The following is a 21,974-nucleotide window of genomic DNA, read 5'->3' on the forward strand; positions in this document are numbered from 1 at the left end:
CTCCTGACCTCGTGATCCGCCCATCTCGGCCTCCCAAAGTGCTGGGATTACAGGCTTGAGCCACCGTGCCCGGCCTAACTTGTTTTTTAAATAGTGGGATTTTATCTCTCTTCTTGGCCAGTATAATTTCCCTAGGGCCTTATATAGCACAGGGCTTATAACAGCTACTGAAGTATAGTAGTTGGTTCAGAGTCATCATAAATTAGTCATTTTCAAATATCTGTGTTTTAGAATCCAAGCCTACTGGAGAGGATACGTTGTCAGAAAGTGGTACAGAAACCTGAGGGAAACAGTACCTCCCACAGACGCCAAGTTAAGAAAAAAATTCTTTGAAAAAAAGGTAGGTAGAGATCATGAATTCTCCAGATACAGTCTCTGTGTGGGTGATTCACTTGAGGTCAGGAAGGCTAACAGAGGTGATAAAACTTTGAGACTTACTTCACTTTGAGGGCCTTTTATAAATGGTTGAGATGCTGCTAAAAATCCTATTTAACTTAAATTGACTTTCCAACCCAGACGGTAAAATACTTTTAGACTTTCTTTTCTAGTTAAATCATAAAATTAGGTTAAATCAGAGCAACTTCTGTTTGGCCATTTTGTGCTAATTGTTTAAATAAACTTACCTCTTCAGACACAAGACTGGAAACCAGCTTAATTTTTCCCATCTCCCGGGCTATACGTAAATGCAGACATCTGCTGCACATCTCATAGTAATGAAGACAGAAGCCACCTGTAAAAGTAAAGCCCCCCACATGCTACCATTGTATTGAGTACCTCGTAGGGTCATCACAGTGAGCCTCAGAGCTAACTTCCACGTCTGCCCTTCCTCTTAACCACTATTTATGTTTCAGTTTTACTTTTGGGGGACTTATCTAACAATTCCCATTCCTTGTCCCCATACGAAAAGGACCGTCCTGCCCCATCAGCCCGTGGCTTCAGGCGAACAGCAGCAGCCCCGAGGCTGTCATATGAAAGCCTGAGAAGAGCTGTAGCATTTATAACGGCACAGCACACAGTGGGTGCTGCAAATTCTGTATTTATTATCAGTATTAACTCATTTCCTAGAATATGGAGATGGGTTACTGTGTGTTTGGCCAGTCTGTTCCTTCCTGAGAGCAGTGTCTCTCATCTTCAGAGATCGTTCATCTCGGGTGTTCCTTCTCAATTTGGTAAAGGACTGCCATGCACGATTGCTTCATCCTTCCTTTACATTCTTTCCAGTTTTTTATCTTCACTCGCTGACAGTCAGTCTTGTTCTCTGGGCTACTTTTAGTAATTTCTAATATGTCATAGTAGGTTGTCTCTTAGAAGTGATTTTTTGTCACCTCTTACGAAATTTTAATTATAGATTTGTTAGTCATTTTACCTTGTATATATAAATATTTTTCACGTGCACACATCATTTTATAAGAACTCTTGAAGATAAAGGCCCACTGAAAGTGTTGGTGGTCTCAGCCCATTGCACTGGACGAGAACTGGCCCAGGTTGCTGGAAACAAGTGAAGCAACCATTACAATGTGCCTTGTGTTATCTTGTAAAGTAGCCAGTGAAAGTTAAGTTTCAGCATTCAGTGCTCAGGTGTTCAGATACTGCAGCCTTCAGCTTCATGGAAAAAGGAAACGAAAAATAAAAAGCAAGTGACCAAGAGCAATCAGGGCAGGGAGACCTAATCAAACAGGTTCCTCAGTTTCTAATTCAGTCTCTCCCACAGAGAGATGGAACTTTACAAAGCCAATCCATAGCTCTGTCCCACCGGACGTTGGGTCCGCGGCCCTGTGGCCATCCTACCTCCCCACAAATCCTTTTTTTTTTAATCCCTGGTTCATCCTGTCTGCTGCCCCCTCATCCTGAGTCCTCATCGCTCTGCACACCCCGCTGTGATCCCCACGTCTGCTCTTCTGAGCACACTCATGCCCACACCACCCCTCCCCTGCCGGCATGTCCTGCCTGTTCCTGCTGGTTCCCTCTGCCTTGCTTAAAATGTGCCAGTTTTTCAAAGCCTAGTTGAAGTTTTCTTCCAATTTCTTTGGTCTTCTCTAAACCTCTATTGTGTGTTTAAACAATACCATCTAAGAGAGCAAGAAGAACAGAAGCATGACTGATATTCTAGCTTGTATATTACAAATGCGGTCTTTCCTTTGGGGCTTTTAAGATGATCTCAGAAGATCTCAATTATCTAGGAAGAAACTGATAAGGAAAACTGAGTTTTTATTTTTTGCGGGGGTGGTAGGGAGGTATGTGTTAAGAACAAACTGTGTAAGTTGGTTTTTATTTTTATACATTTTTATGAAAAACCAAACTCTGTAATGTATTTTAAAGAAGTTGATTCTGAGCTGATATGCGTGACTGCAGGCCAGGAAACCAACCCACTCTCAAAGAGTCCTGAGAAAGTGCACCCCGGGCGCTCGGATTACGGTTTGGTTTTATACTTTTTAAGCGGGGGGGAGTTACAGGCAAAGACATCAATCAGTACATGGAAGTTACACATTGGTTTGGCCAGAAAGGCGTGAAACTTGAAGTGGGGGCTTACAGATTCTAGGTGGATTCAGAGATTCTTTATTTGCAGTTGGTTGAAGGAGTAGGGCTGTAAGTACTGGAGTCAGCAGAAGGGAATTCTAAGTTGAGGATGCTGTGTAGCAAGACTGATGGCCTGCGGCGTGGCTGTCTCTTGCCAGGTATGGCCTTAGGTCTTGTTTGTAATTTGGTTTCTTACTGCCTCAGACGGTGTGGTCAGCCTTACCACCTCTTTTAACAGGAATAGTGGTCGCTTGAGCTTAAACTCCGGCAAAGAGTGGGCATAATGGGGGCATCTCACCTTTCTTCCCATTGTGGCTGGAAATTCCATTGTTAAGGTATTCCTAGGGCCTCCTTGGCCAGGAGGGGGTTCGTTCTGTTGCTGGGGCCTTAGGACTTTTTTTTTTCTGAGACGGAGTCTCGCTCAGCCGCCCAGGCTGGAGTGCAGTGGCGCGATCTTCTCTCACTGCAACCATCGTCTCCTGAGTTCAAGCGATTCTCCCGTCTCAACCTCTTGAGTAGCTGGGATTACAGGCACCTGCCACCATGCCCAGCTAATTTTTATATTTTTTAGTAGAGACAGGCTTTCCCCATGTTGGCCAGGCAGGTCTTGAACTCCCAATCTCAGGTGATCTGCCCACCTTGGCCTCCCAAAGTGCTGGGATTACAGGTGTGAGCCACCATGGCCCGGCCAGGATTTTATTTTTAGCTTATAGCAATGACCCACCACATGTATACATTTAACAGAAACGTAACTTTCACAAAGCAAAATCTACTGTTACCACAGGCACCACACTGTGGTCATTTTTATTCCATTTCGTTTCCAAAGTGCTGGGCATACTACATTAATGTTATGAGTCAATGATGGGTTGTAGATATCAGCATGTCTGCATTATCAGTAACTGCCACCTTAAACGTAATACAAGTGACTGTGTTATCCCCTGAACTGTAATCTTACCTCATTCAAGTTTCCAGTGCACAGGTGGGGAGCGACAGGAGATGTATACATACACACACACACACACACACACACATATCATAGTGAGTTATACTCATCATTTGTTACATGAATAGGCATCCTATCATGTAACTCTTGCTCAGTTATCCCATTTGGCCATAAACACTTGAAATCTGTAAACTCAGATCTCATGTTAAATAAATGAAGATTGAACTGACTGTCAGACAGTGTATTAGCAGTGGGTAGTAGTTGCCTATATGGGTCCATGCCCTGTGTGTGTATATACCTATATGAGTAGAACTCAAAGGCTGTCCTTTATAATAAAGACCACTTCATCATTTACCAAATGACCTCACAATTTGATGCTTTTTTTCTACCATTCCAACTGAATAAACTCGTTCTGTGAGTGAAGGGAATCCTCTCGGAAATGTTAATCTACAATTTTAGGATGCCCTGCATGTTTAATGGAATCTGAAAGATTATTGAACTAGGTTATTGAATGTCACATTACCCAGGTGTGATGGTTAATTTATGTGTCAACTTGACTGGGCTAAGGGATGCTCAGGTTATCTGGTTAAACATTATTTCTGGGTGTGTCTGTGAGGTATTTCCAGATGAGCTGAGCGTTTGCATCAGTGGACTCAGTAAAGTGAATTGTGTGTGCACACAGGCACGGTCTCACTCTCTTGCGTGGGCTTTCTCTCTCTCTGTCTCTGCCTGACTGCTTGAACTGGGACAGTGGTTTTCTGTAGATACACAGAGAGGGGTACCCATATAAATAGAAATCATTTTAAAATTACAAAATTGCTGGATACAACTTTATGCAATTAGAACTGCAAATATAATTGAATTACTTCCTGTAAAAATAGCAAACATGGAAAGAAATTTAAAGTATGAAATGACTGAAAAAAATTATATGAGCATCTCAGTTTTTACTGAAAAGATATTTAATAAAATTTAACAGCCATTCTTAGTAACGACAGACATTAGAACTGGAATGAAATTTCCTTGTCACAGTAAAAACTATGTGTCAAATACTAAAAACACCTTGTTTTAGAGAGTAAAATCGTAAAGAAAACTAGGTTCGTTTGTCATCACACTTGAGCCAATCCTTGCCAATAACACAAGAAAACAAAATATATGTGTGTGCATGTATGTGTACATATGTTATGTATATTATATAAATCCATACATGTATTATATTTATATTAAAATAAGCTAAACAAGGAATGTACCACTGATAAAAAAAGTTTTTTTTTTCTGATGGAATAAAAGGCCTGAATAACATGATAGACATTTTACACTGGAATGAGTAAAAATGTCCACTTAGCTTATATAAATTTAATGTAGTTTCTAACTCCCAAAGGAGTAGTATAGGCTGTGCATTTGGGATTTTACAGGTTAACTCTGAAGTTTATCTAAGGAGGTATGAAGAGCTAATAATTTTTTTAAAAGACAGATTGATGAGCTAGAACAGCCTTGTTAGATATCAAAATATATAAATTTGGCAACTAAGATTCTTGGGGAATAATAGACAAACAGTGAAACAGTATTAAGTCACACATCTCAGCATACAGGACATTTTAGTGTAGTAAAGAAGGTATTTCAGACCATTGGAGAAAAAAATTATTTGAGAAAAATCAGTTGGGAAATTGAGTTCATTCATGTGAAGAGGGATTAAAGAACACTGCTTTATACCTTACTGCCAAAAGCATTCCACATGGATTACATTCTTAAATACATTTTAATGGATACATGGAATTAATAGAGTCAAATAGCTTCGTGGGTGCCTGCTCTCTGCCTGTGCTTTGTTAGTCAGGGGAGACATGGAGGGAACAGACAAAACACCACGATCCTAACAGAACGTGTGCAGTTCAGAGAGCTGGGAGGGAGCCTGGACCTGATTCAGCTCTGATGCAAACGGTACCTTGCGCGATTGCCACAGTGGCTTTTACAACGTTCTGAAGGCAAGGCTATAGAAAAACATTGCAAGGGCCGGGCGCGGCGGCTCCTCACGCCTGTAATCCCAGCACTTTGGGAGGCTGAGGCAGGCAGATTACCTGAGGTTGGGAGTTTAAGACCAGCCCGACCAACATGGAGAAACCCCTTCTCTACTAGAAATACAGTATTAGCCGGGTGTGGTGGTGCACGCCTGTAATCCCAGCTACTCAGGAGGCTGAGGCAGGAGAATCGCTTGCACCCGGGAGGCAGAGGTTGCGGTGAGCCAAGATCGCACCATTGCATTCCAGCCTGGGCGACAAGAGTGAAACTCCATCCAAAAAAAAAGAAAAACATTGCAGGAACACACTAGGTGGTAATTTGTCCTGGTTGACAAGGCAAAATGATCATCTTGATTTACATGTTTAGTACCAGTGGAGAATTTCCTCGTATATATTATATATTCATGTTTAGGGGTTGCATCCATTTTATTGTTCTTTTTAAAAGATGTAATCATATGAGTAGAATATTTGACAGCTCAAAACTGGAAGAGCTTAATAATAAATGTGAGACAAATAATACACAGACCCTATCATAAAGAAATTCATCATCATCCGCAGAACAGTCTTTTTATCTAGAATAATAGTATACTATTATCAAGTTTATCCGGTTTAATCTGGGTGTAACATGTGAAAATGTCATTTTTCCAATGATAGAAACATAATTTTATTATTTTCACCAAGAAACAAACATATGTTTCAGTAAAAAAAAATAAAATAAAATAATTGAACTGCTTTCAAGTACCTATAAAAATTTTAACATAAGATTATAAGTAAAATGAGGCTTTTTAAGCTTCTAGAAATCACAGATTAAGATATTTAAAATAAAAATATAACTGTTGGTCTCAGGTTCTCAACTCAGTCTTCATTTTCTCATTACATTTGTTCCTTTATGTTTCCAAAAGTTCTTCATAACTAAAAATGTGAACTAAATAAAGACCAGCTTCAGGGCTTCTCAGTCTTCTGGACTCTGCTGAACTACTAGAGAAACCTGGGGCTTCAACGAAGTCAGTGCCAACTTTTTAAACTCATCCCACCAAGTTAGAGGAAAAAACAAAACACCACGTACCATCAGAATCATTTCAGAAAAGAAAGATCATTTGAACACCAGAAAAGAAAAAAATACCTGACCGCACACTAAAGGATATTCCTTTCCCACTGCAGACATTTGGCCTTATAAATGTTTCACTCCCTTGAATTTATTCTTTCTTGGCTGGCAGATATGTGAAAACTTGTTTGCTATACTTGGGAACCATTGGTTTCGATCGAAGATAAGTTGCCTTTAGGGAAAGAGAAGTCGAATCAATAGAGAGAAGGGCAAGGAGGGATGATAGTTTGATATTTTTAGACATAGCTGATTAGGAAGTGTTTGTTTCCCTTATATGTTTTAGGATCTCACCAAGAGGGATACGTTTTTAATACTCAGGATGAGATTAGCCCAAGCCATTCTGTTTTTATAAATTAATCTATTTTGCTTGTCGAGCTTTGCTCCTACATTTTTACTCCTCTACTACAGAGAGAGGTAGTGAAGTGTTGTCTTCAGTTTTCATGCACCTTTTGGGTGTTGACGAGTGAAACACAGGGACCCTCTTTCTGTAAGAGGAACGCTTACATACACTGCAGGTTTCTTTTCACAACTCGAAGATGTCATTGACACATTCCTAACAAAACCCAGCCACAGCACTGATGTTGTGCTACAATGTAGGTCCTTTCAGCTATGTTGAAGTCTTGTGGTAAGAACTGAAAAGGTCAGATGTTGAGTTTTGTACCCTTAGGTAAGTGTCAGAGAATAAAAATTCACTCAGAAATGCCTTTGTCAGAGAGGGTGTTTGAGTTGTCTGGGGATGATACAGTAGTCCTCGTACACTTATTCATTCAGGTTTTGAGGAACGCAGATCAAAGAGGCCTGGAAAGGTCACTCGAGCTGTTCTGCTAATACCTAGCACCGTGTGTACAGAAAGTCCACAGTGTTGCCCAGAATGCAGCGGCCGGGCCTGACTGCCTTTGATCCTTATCTGGAAACTCTGCTAGCATATGTCATATGATTGAGGTAGGGGCTTTTATTGCTGCAATTAAAACTTCTCAAGTGCATTATATTATCTCCACCCCAGCTAAAAGTCCCGGACATTGTTTAGAAAGTGGGGTGAGTGATTTGTCAGATGCTGGGGCAGCTTTAGGGGCTGCTGGCTCCCACACCCTCCAGCACAAGATTTCTCTGACTTTTTTCATTTACATCTCACCAAACAGCATAATGGTCTTAAAGTTTGCTTAGTCCTTTGACTTCCTTTATCACATAGAGATGGCAAACATTCTGTTGCTAACTTGAAGTGGCTCCAAGCAGCAGGACTGGAAGGATATTAAACCAGTAAAAGCTTATCAACTGATTCATTGATATGCTGTAAATTCCAGGCTTTTCATTTTGCTTTTGAGGGCAGCCATAAGTCAACACATTAGTAAGCAATTTGCTGACATCAAGATGGATCACTTAAAAAGCACTCCTGGGTAGACAGAGTTCACCTGGGTGCTTTTGTTAGTATATTTTTAAAAAATGTTTAGCCAGCTTGTTACTTGTAAATGACCAGTAGTTGTTTTACATATCAGTAACTCAAACTCTTAGTTTATCAAGTATCTGAAATGTGAGGCTTAAAAGGAAAAATACATTAAGACATTCATTCTTTGTAAAATTGAAAATGTTCAGGTATTTTGTCTGTTTCTGTAGAATTCATAATATCAACCATTTGTTTAAAACCTAGAAATCAGTTGTCATTTGTTTTTGACAGTTCTTGCCCTTTCAGTCACCAAGGTCATCTAACCCACATGAAAAGTGAGGGAGTAAATAAAGGAATAAAGAACGTTGCACACAGAAGAATTTGACAATTAAAAATATTTAACAGTAGCTAACCACAGAATATTACTTTGAATTAACTACAGCAGTTAATAAATGTTGACTTTTACAAGTACCACCCTTGCTAACTTTTGAATACTCAAAGCTATGAGAATATTCATCCCAGTTCACTTTTTAAATTTGTCATAAATGCCTATGAAAGGACTTTCAGTATATTTATTAATAAGCTAATGTCAATGTTATGATTATAAGCTAAAGTTGATGTTTTACTGAATTTTGACACTGGAAGTAACTTGAAAATCATTTTAGGTAGGCAGTGTTTTTTCTCAGTTCCCCCAAAAAGGATTTCTGCTGCACTCCTTTGGAATATGTACATTTGAGGCATATATTTGCTCTCATTTCTCATCTGTTGCAAACCTAAAGTCAAAATTTCTTGAATGCTAAGGGCCTTACAAAGATGAATTGGTGCTTCCCTGAATCTAAGGCGCTCATTCAAGGAGATAAGCAATGCACACAGGAAAAAGCTAACACTGGGCAGCTGACGTGTGTGGAATGAAAGGAGCAGCAGTGCCCCGTGAGAGCTCAGAGGAGAGAGGTCACCTCCAGCCCAGGTACCTGGACACATGGATCCCACTGGCCATTCATGTGCAGTCAAGGAAACAGAAATATCTAACAGTGATTTCACTGAACTGAGTCAACAAGTTTGGCCAGACCATAAGATTCACACAGGAAAGGAAGGAACAAGAAGGAAGGAGGGTGGCCTGTGGGGAGTGACCTGGGAGAGCGTTCCCAGAGGACAGAGGCTGTCGAGGGAGGTGGGTGGGGCTGGGCTCCAGTGACTTGCCCTTGTGGGTCTTGCCCCCTGCATTGTCCCTCTGCCTGTGTCCTCACTCCTTCCCTCCCAGGTCCCTGTCCCACCGGCTGCGTCGGCCCAGGGCTGACTTCCCAAGAAGCCCGGCGATTCCTCCCTCCCTCCCTCCCTCCTCCGTGTCTCCCCAGTCCGGTGCCACAGCAGCACGCATTCCATCGCATTCCATCGTCAGCGGGGCTTTTCTTGCTACACGGGAGCTCTTTGTTAAAGGAACCAGTGTTTGTCCTCCAGACCGTCGGGCTAGCACAGTGCCTGTTCCATGGCAGCTCAGCACTTCCCCAACTCTTTTCACCCCAGCCCCTTTAGAAATTGTTGTCATTCACCGTGCGGATCCTGTAAGTGGTAAATTTAAGTTAAAAATATTTACTTTAGATTGATTAAAATGCATATTAATAGTCTTTAACCACCATTACATATAAAGGGAATTGTTTTTCTCATTGAGGAAATGCTTTAATTCCTCTTAAATTAAGGAAAAAAAAGTATTGTTAATAAGTGTAAAAATGGTATTTGGTTACGTAGGGTGAGTGAATATTAAAATATAAATTCGACTTAACTGTATTAAAAGTCTGTGTGACCTGCTTTCATGGACCGGCACTTGGAGTTGTGTACTTTGCGAGCCTTCATTGTAAAGGGGGTGCTGACCAGCACCTCTGGGGCCCAGGTGTGAGCACCCAGCCCGCGCGCCTGTCCAGGTGCATGTGGAGGCCTCTCGGGTGGTTCCCGGCTGCTGCGGGGCACCCTTCCTGCAGGGGGCTGCGGAGACACAATAAATAAAATACTTTGTTCAAGAAGTAATAAGTGCCAGGAAGAAAAATACAAAGAGAGGAAGGGGAGAGAGAGTGAAGTGGGGGTGAGATGTTTGAAATAAGGTGGAAATGTCTGAGGAGATGCACCCTGAACCCAAATGGAGGGACCGTGCCATTCCCTGGAACCTCTGTCCAGGCAGAGGGCAGCGCGGCTTGGCGTCTGGGAGGGGCAGGCTGGGAGAGTGTGAGCCGCTGGGCACAGGTGACCCTTTCAGGACCCAGACCTCTGTGAGGCCCTGAGCTGGGCGCTGAGCGGACAGGTCATTTTCAAGAGGGCGACCCGCAGCCACATGAAAACTGGAAACTGCCCTCAGAGCCCCGGGGGTGCGAGGTCAGCAGCTGGGACCCAGACCAAAGAGGGTGAAGAGGGCAGGGCTGGGGACTCCCAGGGAGAAAGGGCCATGACTCGGCCCCTCCAGCACAGGGGCTTCCTGGGAGCCTCCGCAGGGCGTGCCCGTGGAGGGGAGGCCCAGAATAACCACATGAGACACACAGCTGGGCTGTAGCATGCGGGGCTGGGGAGCTGTGTTCCAGGTGACAGGAAGGCAGGCAGGCATGGCCTAGTGCCATGAAAATGAAAACACAGATCCCCGTTTAAAAGAGAAAACATGGGGAAAGTGCCATTCACGTACTAAAAGTATAAAGCTCTATGTACTTCTGTGGCCTCTCTCTCCAGTGACCATGTAGTGTTTTTTATTTGCTATTTAATGTTATCCTAAGAAAAAATTAAATTATAAATTTTGTGACTTTCACAGTGCATCTTTACACCAGAATGTCTGTTTTAAGTGCAAATATAAGAGCATTTAATTCATACGTGGAATCACCAAAAAGTACACAGTTGGTATTTCCCACACCCTGGTGCCCACACATTTCCTTCTTTCCGGACGAGCTGGATGCTAAGCACGGCTGGCTCTACTCTTTTGACTTTGGCTCTTGATACACACACGTTCTAGCCAAGCCCTGCCTTCAGCTCACTGAGGAGTCAGGTCTACAAGGGTGACCCTGCGTTTCGTATCCCCTGGGAAGACGGGTCCAGGAAACTGACTTGCGTAAGAAAGGATGTGGCGCAAGGTTCCGTGTCACTGTCAGAATTCAAAGAGAAAAAGAGAACACGTGGGACAGAGACAAACAGCTTAAAGCAGCGAAGGCTAAGGATTTCCCAGATCTGAAGACGCAAGCCACAGATTTCAGAAGCCCAAGGAAGCCCCATATGACTTTATTTAAGTGTCTAGTGAGTCTGCAGAACGCGCGGCGCTGAGTCATCTTGGAGGTGGCCAGGAACGAGGATCGACGACGGCAAACCCCGCAGCCCTGCAGATGTCCCGGTGGGAACGGCAGAAGGTGGGGTGACATCTCTGTTTCGGAAGAGACCTAACCATCAGCCTAGACTTCCATATGAACCAAATGAAAATTCCATTCAAGAAGAGAGGCAAAAGAAAAGCCATCAGACAAAGAGTGTGCCACCAGAGTGTCTTCATTAAAGGAAATTCTAAAGGATGCATTGCATGAGGAAGGAAAATGGCCCCAGATGGGAAATCTGAGATGTCAGTGGTAAAAATGTGAGTAAATCTAATAGTCATTGATTCCACCAAACAAGAATCAGCATGTCTCAGGTTAAAAGAGAGAGAGAGAGAGAGAGAGAGCTTAGGACAAAAATAACATAAAGCAGGAGAGGAACATTACGAAGTACGCTGAGATCCTTGTATTGGTTCAAGGGATAAAAATTCCAATGTAGACCTTAATAATGTATAAGTATGTACTTCTAGGGCAACAGCTAAAAGAATAGAAGCAGAGTTTTAACCTTCAAAATAGTAAAGAGAATAGAAATTTTAATTGAAAAGAGCAAAATTTCAAAAACATGGCAGGGCAGATGGAAGGCACAGAGCAGGACAGGTGTGCCGTTTGTGTGTCAGTAACAACACAAAGTGGACTGAGTGCTCCAGCAACCAGATTAGGTACGTGTTACTCAGAGGAGATGCCTGAAAACATAAGAACTGTGTGTGTGTGAGTGTGTATCACATATTAGACGTACTATAATATACACATAAACTCTTCACAGAAGAAAGCTGATATAGTGATACCTGACAAAAGAGATTTTAAAGCAAAGGTGTTTATTAGAGAGAATGGTGTAGACCACCACACCGAGCCACTGTAGCACATATTTTCTTTCAAAGTACAAAGATATCATTATAAAAACTGACCATATACTTGTCCCTGATGCAAATTTCATCACAGGTTGAGACATTTATGTTTTGTAATTTCAGCTTTTGGATTTGGGGGTGCCTGTGCAGGTTTGTTACTGGATGTATTGCAGGACGGCGATGTTTGGGGTACAGATGATCCTGTCACCCAGCTCATGAGCATAGTACCCAAAAGTTGGTTTTTCAGCCCTTGTGTCCCTCCCCAGTCATCCCAGTATCTCATGTTACCATCTTTATGTCCATGTACTTTAAGAAACTTAGGTGGTGTAGAGTATGTTCCCTGACCACAGTGCAGCTGAGGCTAGAAATAAATGTTTTTTAAAAACAGAAATCTCTCACATTTGGAAATTAATAAACAGTTCTAAATAACCTATTATAATGGAAATTAGAAAAAATTTCAATTGAATAGCAAAAGTACATAACAACACTTGTGGAATGGAATATTTCATCAAAACTTGTGGAAAGGATATTTGCGTCTGCCATGCTAGGTTTTCTTGTGTGGAATCAAACACCTGAGTGTGGAATAAGTTTGTGATTCTTATGTATATTAACATACCCTAAGCATTTATTTGCTTTCTTGCCATATTACACCAGTTACTATTAAGACTGGAGCACTGAGTGTGAAGGGCCACTCTCCCTGAGATTTATTTGGTATATATGCAAAATCAACAAGTCTGTTTTTTTCAACAAGCGCCTGCTACGGTCAGTGCACGTACTGAGCTCTTGAGAGGGTTTAAAGGCGGGATGTAATGACAGACGCAAAACCCTTTAAAAACCCTGGATGGTATTATCAGTGTTAAGAACAACACTCCTGGCCCCAGGATCTGACGTTTTAATAAAGGAGATAGGACCTGTAAGCCACAGCGACTGAGGCAGGAGGAGGCATTTAGGTGACATCAGTATTGGACCTCAGAGTCTTTGTCATAAATAGGGCACTTAGGAGTCGCCCAACACAGTTGTTCAGAGCATATAAGCTCTATTTCCATCTAATGCGTTTGAAGGAAAATGTACTTTAAACGTCCTAATGATGCTGTCTTTGGAAGTTTACCTTGAGCTGCAAGTAACTCATTCATGTAACATCAGGACAGCTGGGATTCCTCCAGGCATCCTGTAGAGAGAGAGGGACACTCGCATATGATAGAATATATGCACACACAGGTGATACTGTAACATAAATGCATAGCAACGTACGTAGGTATGTATATGTGGCCCACGCACTTACTGTGTTCCTCAAGTGGCTTCTGAAAGCTCACTCACAGCGATGCCCATGCTTGGAATTGGGAGGTGACACCTCAGGAATGATCAATAATGCTGTGTTAAATAACTTTGCATATTTAAAAAATGTGATCGGTAACTTCTGTGACCCTGGTTCTTCAACCTGAATGGGCCTCAGAATCACCTGGAGGGCTTGGAAAACACAGATTACAGGGCTTACCCCACCCCCCACCCAGACTGCCCTTGGCAGGCCTGGGGCAAAGCCTGAAGCTCTGCTTTTCTCTCAGATTCCCAGGAGCTGAGGCTGCGGGTCTGGGCCCCACTTTGAGAATAAACACCCAGATCATAGTGATCATTTCACTCAATTTATCAATCATTCCAAATAGTATTTTTATGTTCAAAACTCATCTCAGAACATGCCGCACAACTTGAAACACTTCGCAAGGTCTGGATAGAATGTGACCCTTTCTCTGAGGTATAATTTTGAAGGAAGAAAAGATCTTGCTTTTCAGGCATATGTGGAAAGTATCTCACACTTAAAAACAATTTACAGAAAACCTGAATTACAAGCATCAATTGGAGGTAACTGTATATATTTCCAAGTAATTTTTCCTTTTACAACATATAGAGAACTCTTCTACTTTCAATAATTTATTTAGATATTATTAGATATTTGAAAGGCCAAGGAACAAAGAAAACTAAAATTAAAGCCTTAGGAAACATTACCAATTGAAGACCCTAAATTAAGATACAGCTGCTTGGCAATTATAATTACATTCAGAGTGAAAGAGAATTTGACTCATAAATAGAAAAGCAGCTTCCACCGGGCTTCCAAGTACGGCTAATCCCAAAACACAGGTGCCTGGAAGATCCTCAGCCACCCCCTTCATTCAAACCCCAACCCTTGTGGGCCGCCCGCTGTGTTCACAGAATGTTCTTTACTCAAAAGGATCTCTCATCCTTAAAGCCAGTACTCATTCTTCCAACATCCCAGGGACAAAGGCAGCTCGTAGTCTCCACAGCACTCGACCCTGCGCTGTCTCACGATCTTTTTGCAGAAGGGAGAGAATTGGAAGAGAACTCCATGTCCTCAAAGGCACCTTCCGAAGTCTGGGGACTTAAATACACATGACATTCTGCCAGGTGACCTTCTGCCAGGTTGCTCCACGTTAAATAAAAAAAAGAAAAAGAACGTGAGGTCTCCGGTAGACTAGAATATTTGAAACCTGGACAATCATGGACCATCCAAAATGCATTTTCCCCATCACACATCTAAATGTGTGAGATCCCCATGGGCCCTCTTCATTTCATCCTTCTTTGGGCTTCAAGCCTGATTCCATGAAGCAGATGTAACTCCTGAATCAGGGCACTTCTAACTGCTGGACAAAGAACCCTCGAATTTCAGTGACTGAAAGCCGGAGCTTCCGTCTCAGGACAGTTCAGGTGTCCTGACTTGCAGGCAACATGCCGGCCTGTGGGGCTCGGGAACTGTCTCCCTCTGTCCTTCATCTGCCACCCCCCGGGGCCTGGAGAACACCCAGAAGAGACACGAGCCACGTCCATCTGGAAGAACTATTTCACGTGGACCCACCTGGGCTTGGGGGAATGGGAGATGTCATCTCTGGGTGAGCCACAGCTCTGCCCTTGAAGGGACAAGCAAGAGGGCAGGCAGCGTGGCTGACAGTCACCATTGGCACAGCCTTTCACACACCTTACTCTCCTTTGCTTTACATTCGTCTTCACGCTTCCTGAAAAGGAGCTGCTGGTGTGGCCCTGAATGAGCTACTACCTCTCCGAGCCTCAGATGACACCGGTGACCGCTCTGCAATGACTCAGACCTTTTTAGTGTAGGATGGCTTGAACCTGGGAGGCCGATGGTGAGTAAGCACTGATGGCCCCACGCACTCCATTCTGGGTGACAGAGCAAGATGCTGTCTCCACCAAACCAAACAAAAATATCAGAAAACCAAAATACTGTATTCAATTAATAAACGTTGAAGTGATAATATTTTGGATATGTTGGGTCAAATACAATATTAAAATTAATTTTGCCTTTTAAAAAACTTAATGTGACTGCCAGAAATTTTAAAATTACATATGTAGCTCACAGTACGTTTCCGTGGGACAGAGCTGATCCTGCAAAATTCAAATTTTTCTCTCAACTTTTAATTTCAAATGTGTTCCTGCTAATGGTCAAAGCTCACAACCAAGAAAACAGCAGGGGAGGGAAACAATATACCCTTTTCCCCTACCCTCCTACATTCTTTAGCTGGAGCCCTGTAAATTAGACAAAAAGTTTAACAAAAGAAAATTACACAGATTTACTTAATAAGTCCATTTGATATGGAAGCCTTCCTAAGGCAGTGGAGACCTGAAGAGACAGTGAGGCCTGAGCGCTTTCTACGCGAGGCTGGACTGAGGACGCGGAGGACACGGAGGCCATGGGGAGGCGTGCAAGGGGAGTGAGCTGAGGGTGGTGGGTGGGAACCACAGCAGGGCCTGTGTGTGCTCAGCCTACTCCTGGCTCCCTCTGTCTTTGGAGACGAGGGGGCCTCTCACAGGAGGGTCCTGTGACCCACTTCAGGGGTGGGGAGAGGTCAGGCGGTCCCTCCTGCAGCTGTCATTTCTCAAATTCCTTTAGGAAGGAATGTTTTTTCCTTAAAATATTCAGTGTGCCAAGGTGCCCTATTTTGGGGTAGTGTAGTCTGAACCCCATTACATAGGGGTTCTTGTGGTCATCTGTCCAGATAGATTATCTGGATTTATAGTTAAGTAAGTTAAGTAAGATAGACATACATCTATTTCCCTAAAAAGTATTCTTTGAAGACAGAGATGAGGAAGGTTACCAAAAGAGATGGTCAGGCTCAAGAGCGTTTCCCTGCGACCTGCACCAAGCTCGGGTGTGAGCCTGACCCTCCCTCTGTCCTCCCCAGTTCACAGAAATCAGCCACCGAATCCTGTGCTCATACAACACCAACATCGAGGAGCTCTTTGCAGAGATCGATCGGTGCTTGGCCATAAACCGAAGCGTTCTTCAGCAGTTCGAAGAAAAATACGGCCATGAGATCACAGAAGAGGAGTGGGAGAAAATCCAAGTACAGGTGGGCTTGGCTGGCGGCCTGGCAACCAGCGGACTCAGCTGCAGCTGGGGAGGCTGCGGGGAGCGGCTGGTGGCGGGAGGTCGAGGACTCACTTTGGGGAGCCTGGGAGTGTCGGGCCCCGGGGTAACCTCTGCCGTAGCTGCCCCTGCACCCATGGTAGGACCTTCGTCGTGGCCTTTAGGGTGACGGCAAAGGACCCTTTGGTTTGAAATTCTGGAAGTTCCTGTTGTATGATGCCGTTTTGTGAACCGTGAAAACACCGAAGGGAACAGATCACCTTCCCAGGTTTCCTGAAAGTTCCCGCCTGAAAACGACCATGAGATGACTCAAGCCAAGGCGGGGAAAACTTACTTTAAAAACCGTAAAATTAGGAAATTTGGGAAAGTTTAGCAGTTAGTCAAGTGTTTTGAAAAACAGTCCTCTTGACTGCTTACTTAAAAGGAAATATTAATGTTCAGCATTTTAGAAAGTATTTTTGTTTCAAAATTGCTTGTCACAGGTAGGTTACTAACCCTTTCCACAGTTCCCAGGAGTAACAGAGTATATATATATAATCCATGTGATTTTAACACAGAATGAAACTTCCGCATGTTTAGAAGACCCACGTCTCGGGGCACATGATGCTTATTTCAGTTTAAGTCACTTTCTGCTGTGATGAAACTAACCTGTGTGGCCTCCTCCTGTCCCGTGTGCCGCAGGCTCTGCGCCGGGAGACCCACGAGTGCTCCATCTGCCTGGCGCCTCTCTCCCCTGCTGGCGGTCAGCGCGTAGGGGCGGGCCAGCGTTCCCGAGAGACGGCCCTCCTGTCCTGCTCACACGTGTTCCACCATGCGTGTCTGCTCGCACTGGAGGAGTTCTCCGTGGGAGACAGGCCTCCTCTCCATGCCTGTCCTCTCTGCCGCTCCTGCTACCAGAAGAAGATTCTTGAAAGTTAGGTAATTCTGAGGAACAAAGTTTACCATCATTTTGGATGAACTGCATGAGTTCTGGGTTAAGTACTACAATGCAATCTGTTTCCCAGGGAAATAAGCTATTGGTAGTTGTAGGAAATCTAAGTATATTTTAAAAGATGACAGCCCATCTAATTTTAGTCTTTTGTCTCTAAAAAGTAAATTTCAAATTTATGAGTTGAATCACTTGAAATATGAATGGCAAAAAATGAGAGCTTGCTTGCTTTTAAAAATGGAGGTTAAGAGACAGCTAGTGTCTGACCGACACTCCTTACAGTAAGTTCCAAATGTAAAACACTCCTTAAGTTCCAAATGTTTTCCACTAAGACTTTGCCTTGAAGCCTTTGCCATTCCTAATATTCCTTTTGTAATAATTGCTGTATTTGTCATAAAATATGAAAATATTCAGTTGTATTCAACATAAAAAAATGCAAAGTTTAATGTCTTAGAGCAATAAAGACTGTTTTAGTTCATACATTAAAAAAATGCGAACCTTTCTGGATAAGAATTGTTTTTGTCACTGGTTTACTATTACTGGGAGCTTGGTTATTTACAGTAACCAGTTACAGTCTTATCAGTTAGGTTAACCCTAGCCAAGTAACAGGTAAAGCCCCAAATCTCAGTGGCTCGCTGAAGACACGTGATTTCTGAGGCGTCCAACCCATGTCAGCCGTGGGGTGAGGCAGGGTGAGGGTCGGCCACGTGTGACCCTGGCTCCCTTTTGTCTTGTGACACAGTCTCCTTTGCCCCAGAGTCCCCAGTGAATCCTCCCACCGCTGGTGGAGGGGCAGGAGGACATTGTTCCAGGCCACGCTTGGAAGTGGCGCTCATCACTCCAGCCACAGGTAACTACAAGGGGCAAGGAAAGGGCAGGGTGTGGGCCTAAGGGGAAGAAGCCAAGTGGGTGTACACATGGCACACGCTCAGAATAACCCAGCGTCTAAGGTGAGAAGTACCAACATTTCTATTTTTATCTCATTCCTTAGAAAAAATACTCTCATGTGTTTTGTGATGTACACATTACATAGCTACATATGTATCAGTTATGAATAAATATGCATGTATTGTGGTGTGCTCAAACATTTTTTAATGATGCATACCATCAAAAAATTTGGAGACTAATTTGGAGAATGCTTTAAACAATGAGTAAGCACTTTTATTGTAAGAGAGCAGAGGGAAACTGAATCACAGAACCTCAATTTTCTGTAAGCTGACATTTCTCTCCCCATACTGTGACAGACAAAGCACTGGCATGTGTCAAAGGCCGGGGCAGTCCGATTCTGCTGCCCCAAACTTTGGATCTAGAGGGAGGGACAGTCCCGGAGATACATGGATCATTCAGTGATGGGAAGAGCCCAGGAAAGGCTGTGCCTAGGGCTGTGCCCAACACTTCTTCCGGGGCTTTCTCATGACATCCGTGAGCCATGCCATACACTCCCCGTGAACGCCTTTCCTGCTTATGTTGGCAGAGTCTATTTCTATTCTTTGCAACTAGCGCAGTACTTTACTGACGCAGGAACTAGTGTTAGTTGTAGGCAACAGATACTCAGGAAAATCGGTGGGATGAAAGGCAGGAATGGTCATCTGACTTCACTGAGGATGAGGGTCGTGAAAATCCCATGAGTGCTGAGAGTAGTCCAGGGCAGCCTGTGACAGTTAACAGAAAATCAGGTAATTTTCTTACTGAAAAGTGGCCATGGAATGGCACGCCCATCGAAGGCTTGGGAGACCAAGTTGCAACCACAGAACCATAAAAAGGACCCGAGTGAAGTAGCTGCTTCTCTGGACAATTTGAAGATAATGACACATTGTCAAGTCAAGTCATGAAAACAATGCGAGCTTTTACACAATTACTCCACAGCCTCATCAGGTCTCTTCTATGAAAATTGGGACACTGACCAAGAAAGAGTGGGGCCTTCAGAAACATGAGTTCATGGGAGGACTCGGCGGACAGGGAGAGCCCTGTCTGCTGCCCTCATTGTGGCTTCCCGGTCAGCTACCGCAGTCCCTACGGGATGCGGCCGTTCCTCCCTTATTTTAACAGGTTGTAACCCAGTTGTCTGGAAGTCACCTTGCAAGATGAAGCCACTTCTTGTGCCTTCTCACACATCCCTTTTTGCCTTTAAATCCACTTAATTAGGAGCCTGCCATTCCACGAGCTGGGGGAAATCATTAAACCAGTATCAAGTCCAGAAAGAGAATTCTTAGAGAATTGTGGGACTGGAGGCATTTGATAAGAATAAAGGTTATAATCTAGAATGAGGATACCTGTCATCAATCTTTACCAACCAGATAATAGAACTGTAAGGTACATGACTGAAAAAGAAACTGAAAACCTAAAACAAAGAAAAAATGAGACTGCGGTTGTACTGGCCTGTATTTCCATCCAGTTCATCTGCCCACTATGAGTGTGACCCCAGGCAAATGTCTGCAGCTTTCTGAGTGGCGTTCCTTATCTGTAAAATACAGGTGTGTATTTTCTGCTCGCATGGTGGTCCTGGGGGTGACTGTGGGACCACAGAGCACTCGACCCTCCACACCACACCCCAGGCCCCTCTCACCACCCCTGCTTCCAAGTCTTTGATGAGACTCCACAGTAAAGACTAAAAAGAAAAGAAAAAGTAAATCACTCTTCAGACTGAAGGAAAGCTAGGCTGGAGAGGTGGCGAGGAGGAAGTGAGCAGGAGGAGACGGACGACGCTCCACTTGTCACTTCGTTCTCTGATTCTACTGTGAAGTCACACAGAATAACTGTGGATGACTTCAAGATGCTGTAAGAGAAAAGCTGCAGAATCACTATAACTAGCTACAGCAGTAACAAATGTGCTTGGTTCTGAAGTGTCAGTGTTTGTAAGTAGCATCGTTCATCCAATAACAGCTTTTCAAAGGGAAAGGAAAGCAAAGAAGAAAATATTAGAACAGCCACAAAACGGTTTTAGTAAGTGATAAAACCTCAGTTCTCAGCTCCACAGCCCACAGGTGACTCTCCATCTCCTCACGCTCAGACATGATAGATTCTCCTACATCACTCTGGTCCTCTACAGCCACTCACAACATCAGGGCCGCCCTGCTGTTCTTAATCCAGGCTCATGAACTTGACTTCTGTAGCACTTTTAGAAGTAACAGCAGAACACCATATCCAAGAATAATGAGGTTTTGTCTGAAGTTCCTATTTGATTATAGTTAACCTTGGAAAAAAATGTTTCCGAATTAAAGAACACAGAATTGGAAGTTGAATAACTTCTCTTGAAAAGCTAAGTTTATTGCCTAATATTCCTTCAAGACATATGGATCAATCACCAAGTTTTGAAATTTTGTCTATTTGTTAGTTTTAGGAACTTCTATTTTCTACAATGCAACAGGTAATTTGCATACACACTACTTTTGCTTCAGTGATATTTGCAGCAATAATTTTTACCTAAACAATATTCAAAAACCAAGAAAACAAAAAATACTCCAAAAAGGTCTTTGTATTATTTCTTCTTTCAAACCACAATCCAAAGGGATGCTTTTCAAACTGAAGTTTGCCATCTATTAGGAGGCCACAAGATAACTTAGTGTCTGTCTAGTATTTTTAAAAATAACTAAAACAGAAGGTGCCAGCATGCATACTTAGGAAAAATGGGTACTGTCTTGTTACATTTTTGCTTATATGTATCTGAGAGAGAGAGAGAGAGAGAGAGAGAGAGAGAGAGAGAGTGTGTGTATGTGTGTGATGGGTTATCTCTTACTGTGGTCAAAGAGTTGAAAGCCACTGACGAGTAGGTCTCTGTCTGCCAGTAAATTAACCAGATGCTAACAGCATTTATTCTTCCAAGAACTCTGGGATAAGCTGCCCAGACCACAAGTAGGTGCTGTTCAGTCCTTTTATGGAAAAAATTAGAGAAATCAAACAAGTCTCAATAATTCAAGTAATTAAATAAAATACATGCTATCAATTATTGGTGCTACATTTTGGGTTATAAGAAATTGATCTACCAATAACTGCACAACAGAGAAAGAAAATATCCATTTCTTCCTTAATTCAGCATTCATCAGAATTATTACTGCCCTGTATAAAACTGAAATGGAATTAGCCTACAAATTCCCTTAAGTTTTAGCCATGATGGTATTTAAGATGGAAAAAACAAAAGGATAAGCCCCACATGTAAATGCTTATAAACCAAATATGAAATCACTTTTTGTAAAACTTTAATTTCTAAGACATTTTAAAGTCACACTATCTCATCGAAACAAAAGAGTAACAATGTGTAAACAAAACAATCTGTAAACAAAAATGTTTACTAGTTTACTAGTGTGTCCAAACGTTACTTTTAAAAGTTAACATTATACCAGTTTTTTCAAGTTTAAAAAGTAGGTGCTGCATCTATGTTCACATTTTTTAAAAAACCTATAATAATTCTGCCTTTGGCTGGCCACGGTGGCTCAAGCCTGTAATCCCAGCACTTTGGGAGGCCGAGACGGGCAGATCACGAGGTCAGGAGATCGAGACCATCCTGGCTAACACGGTGAAACC

General features: G+C 42.9%; 1 protein-coding gene across 3 annotated transcripts in view; it reads left to right on the forward strand.

Moving 5' to 3' along the window:
- The window catches only part of RNF32 (ring finger protein 32), a 40,728-nt gene extending 22,848 nt beyond the window's left edge, over positions 1 to 17,880 (forward strand). For all 3 annotated transcript variants that reach the window (XM_011973083.1, XM_011973085.1, XM_011973084.1), the window contains 3 exons: positions 232 to 340; positions 16,341 to 16,508; positions 17,207 to 17,880. In XM_011973083.1, the coding sequence (XP_011828473.1) occupies positions 232 to 340; positions 16,341 to 16,508; positions 17,207 to 17,443 (514 nt within the window). In that variant the 3' untranslated portion in view covers positions 17,444 to 17,880. The remainder of the gene's footprint in view (positions 1 to 231; positions 341 to 16,340; positions 16,509 to 17,206) is intronic.
- The last annotated feature ends 4,094 nt before the right edge of the window (positions 17,881 to 21,974 follow it).

The sequence above is a fragment of the Mandrillus leucophaeus genome, unplaced genomic scaffold, assembly GCF_000951045.1.
Source record: "Mandrillus leucophaeus isolate KB7577 unplaced genomic scaffold, Mleu.le_1.0 Scaffold134, whole genome shotgun sequence".
NCBI classification, from domain to species: domain Eukaryota; kingdom Metazoa; phylum Chordata; class Mammalia; order Primates; family Cercopithecidae; genus Mandrillus; species Mandrillus leucophaeus.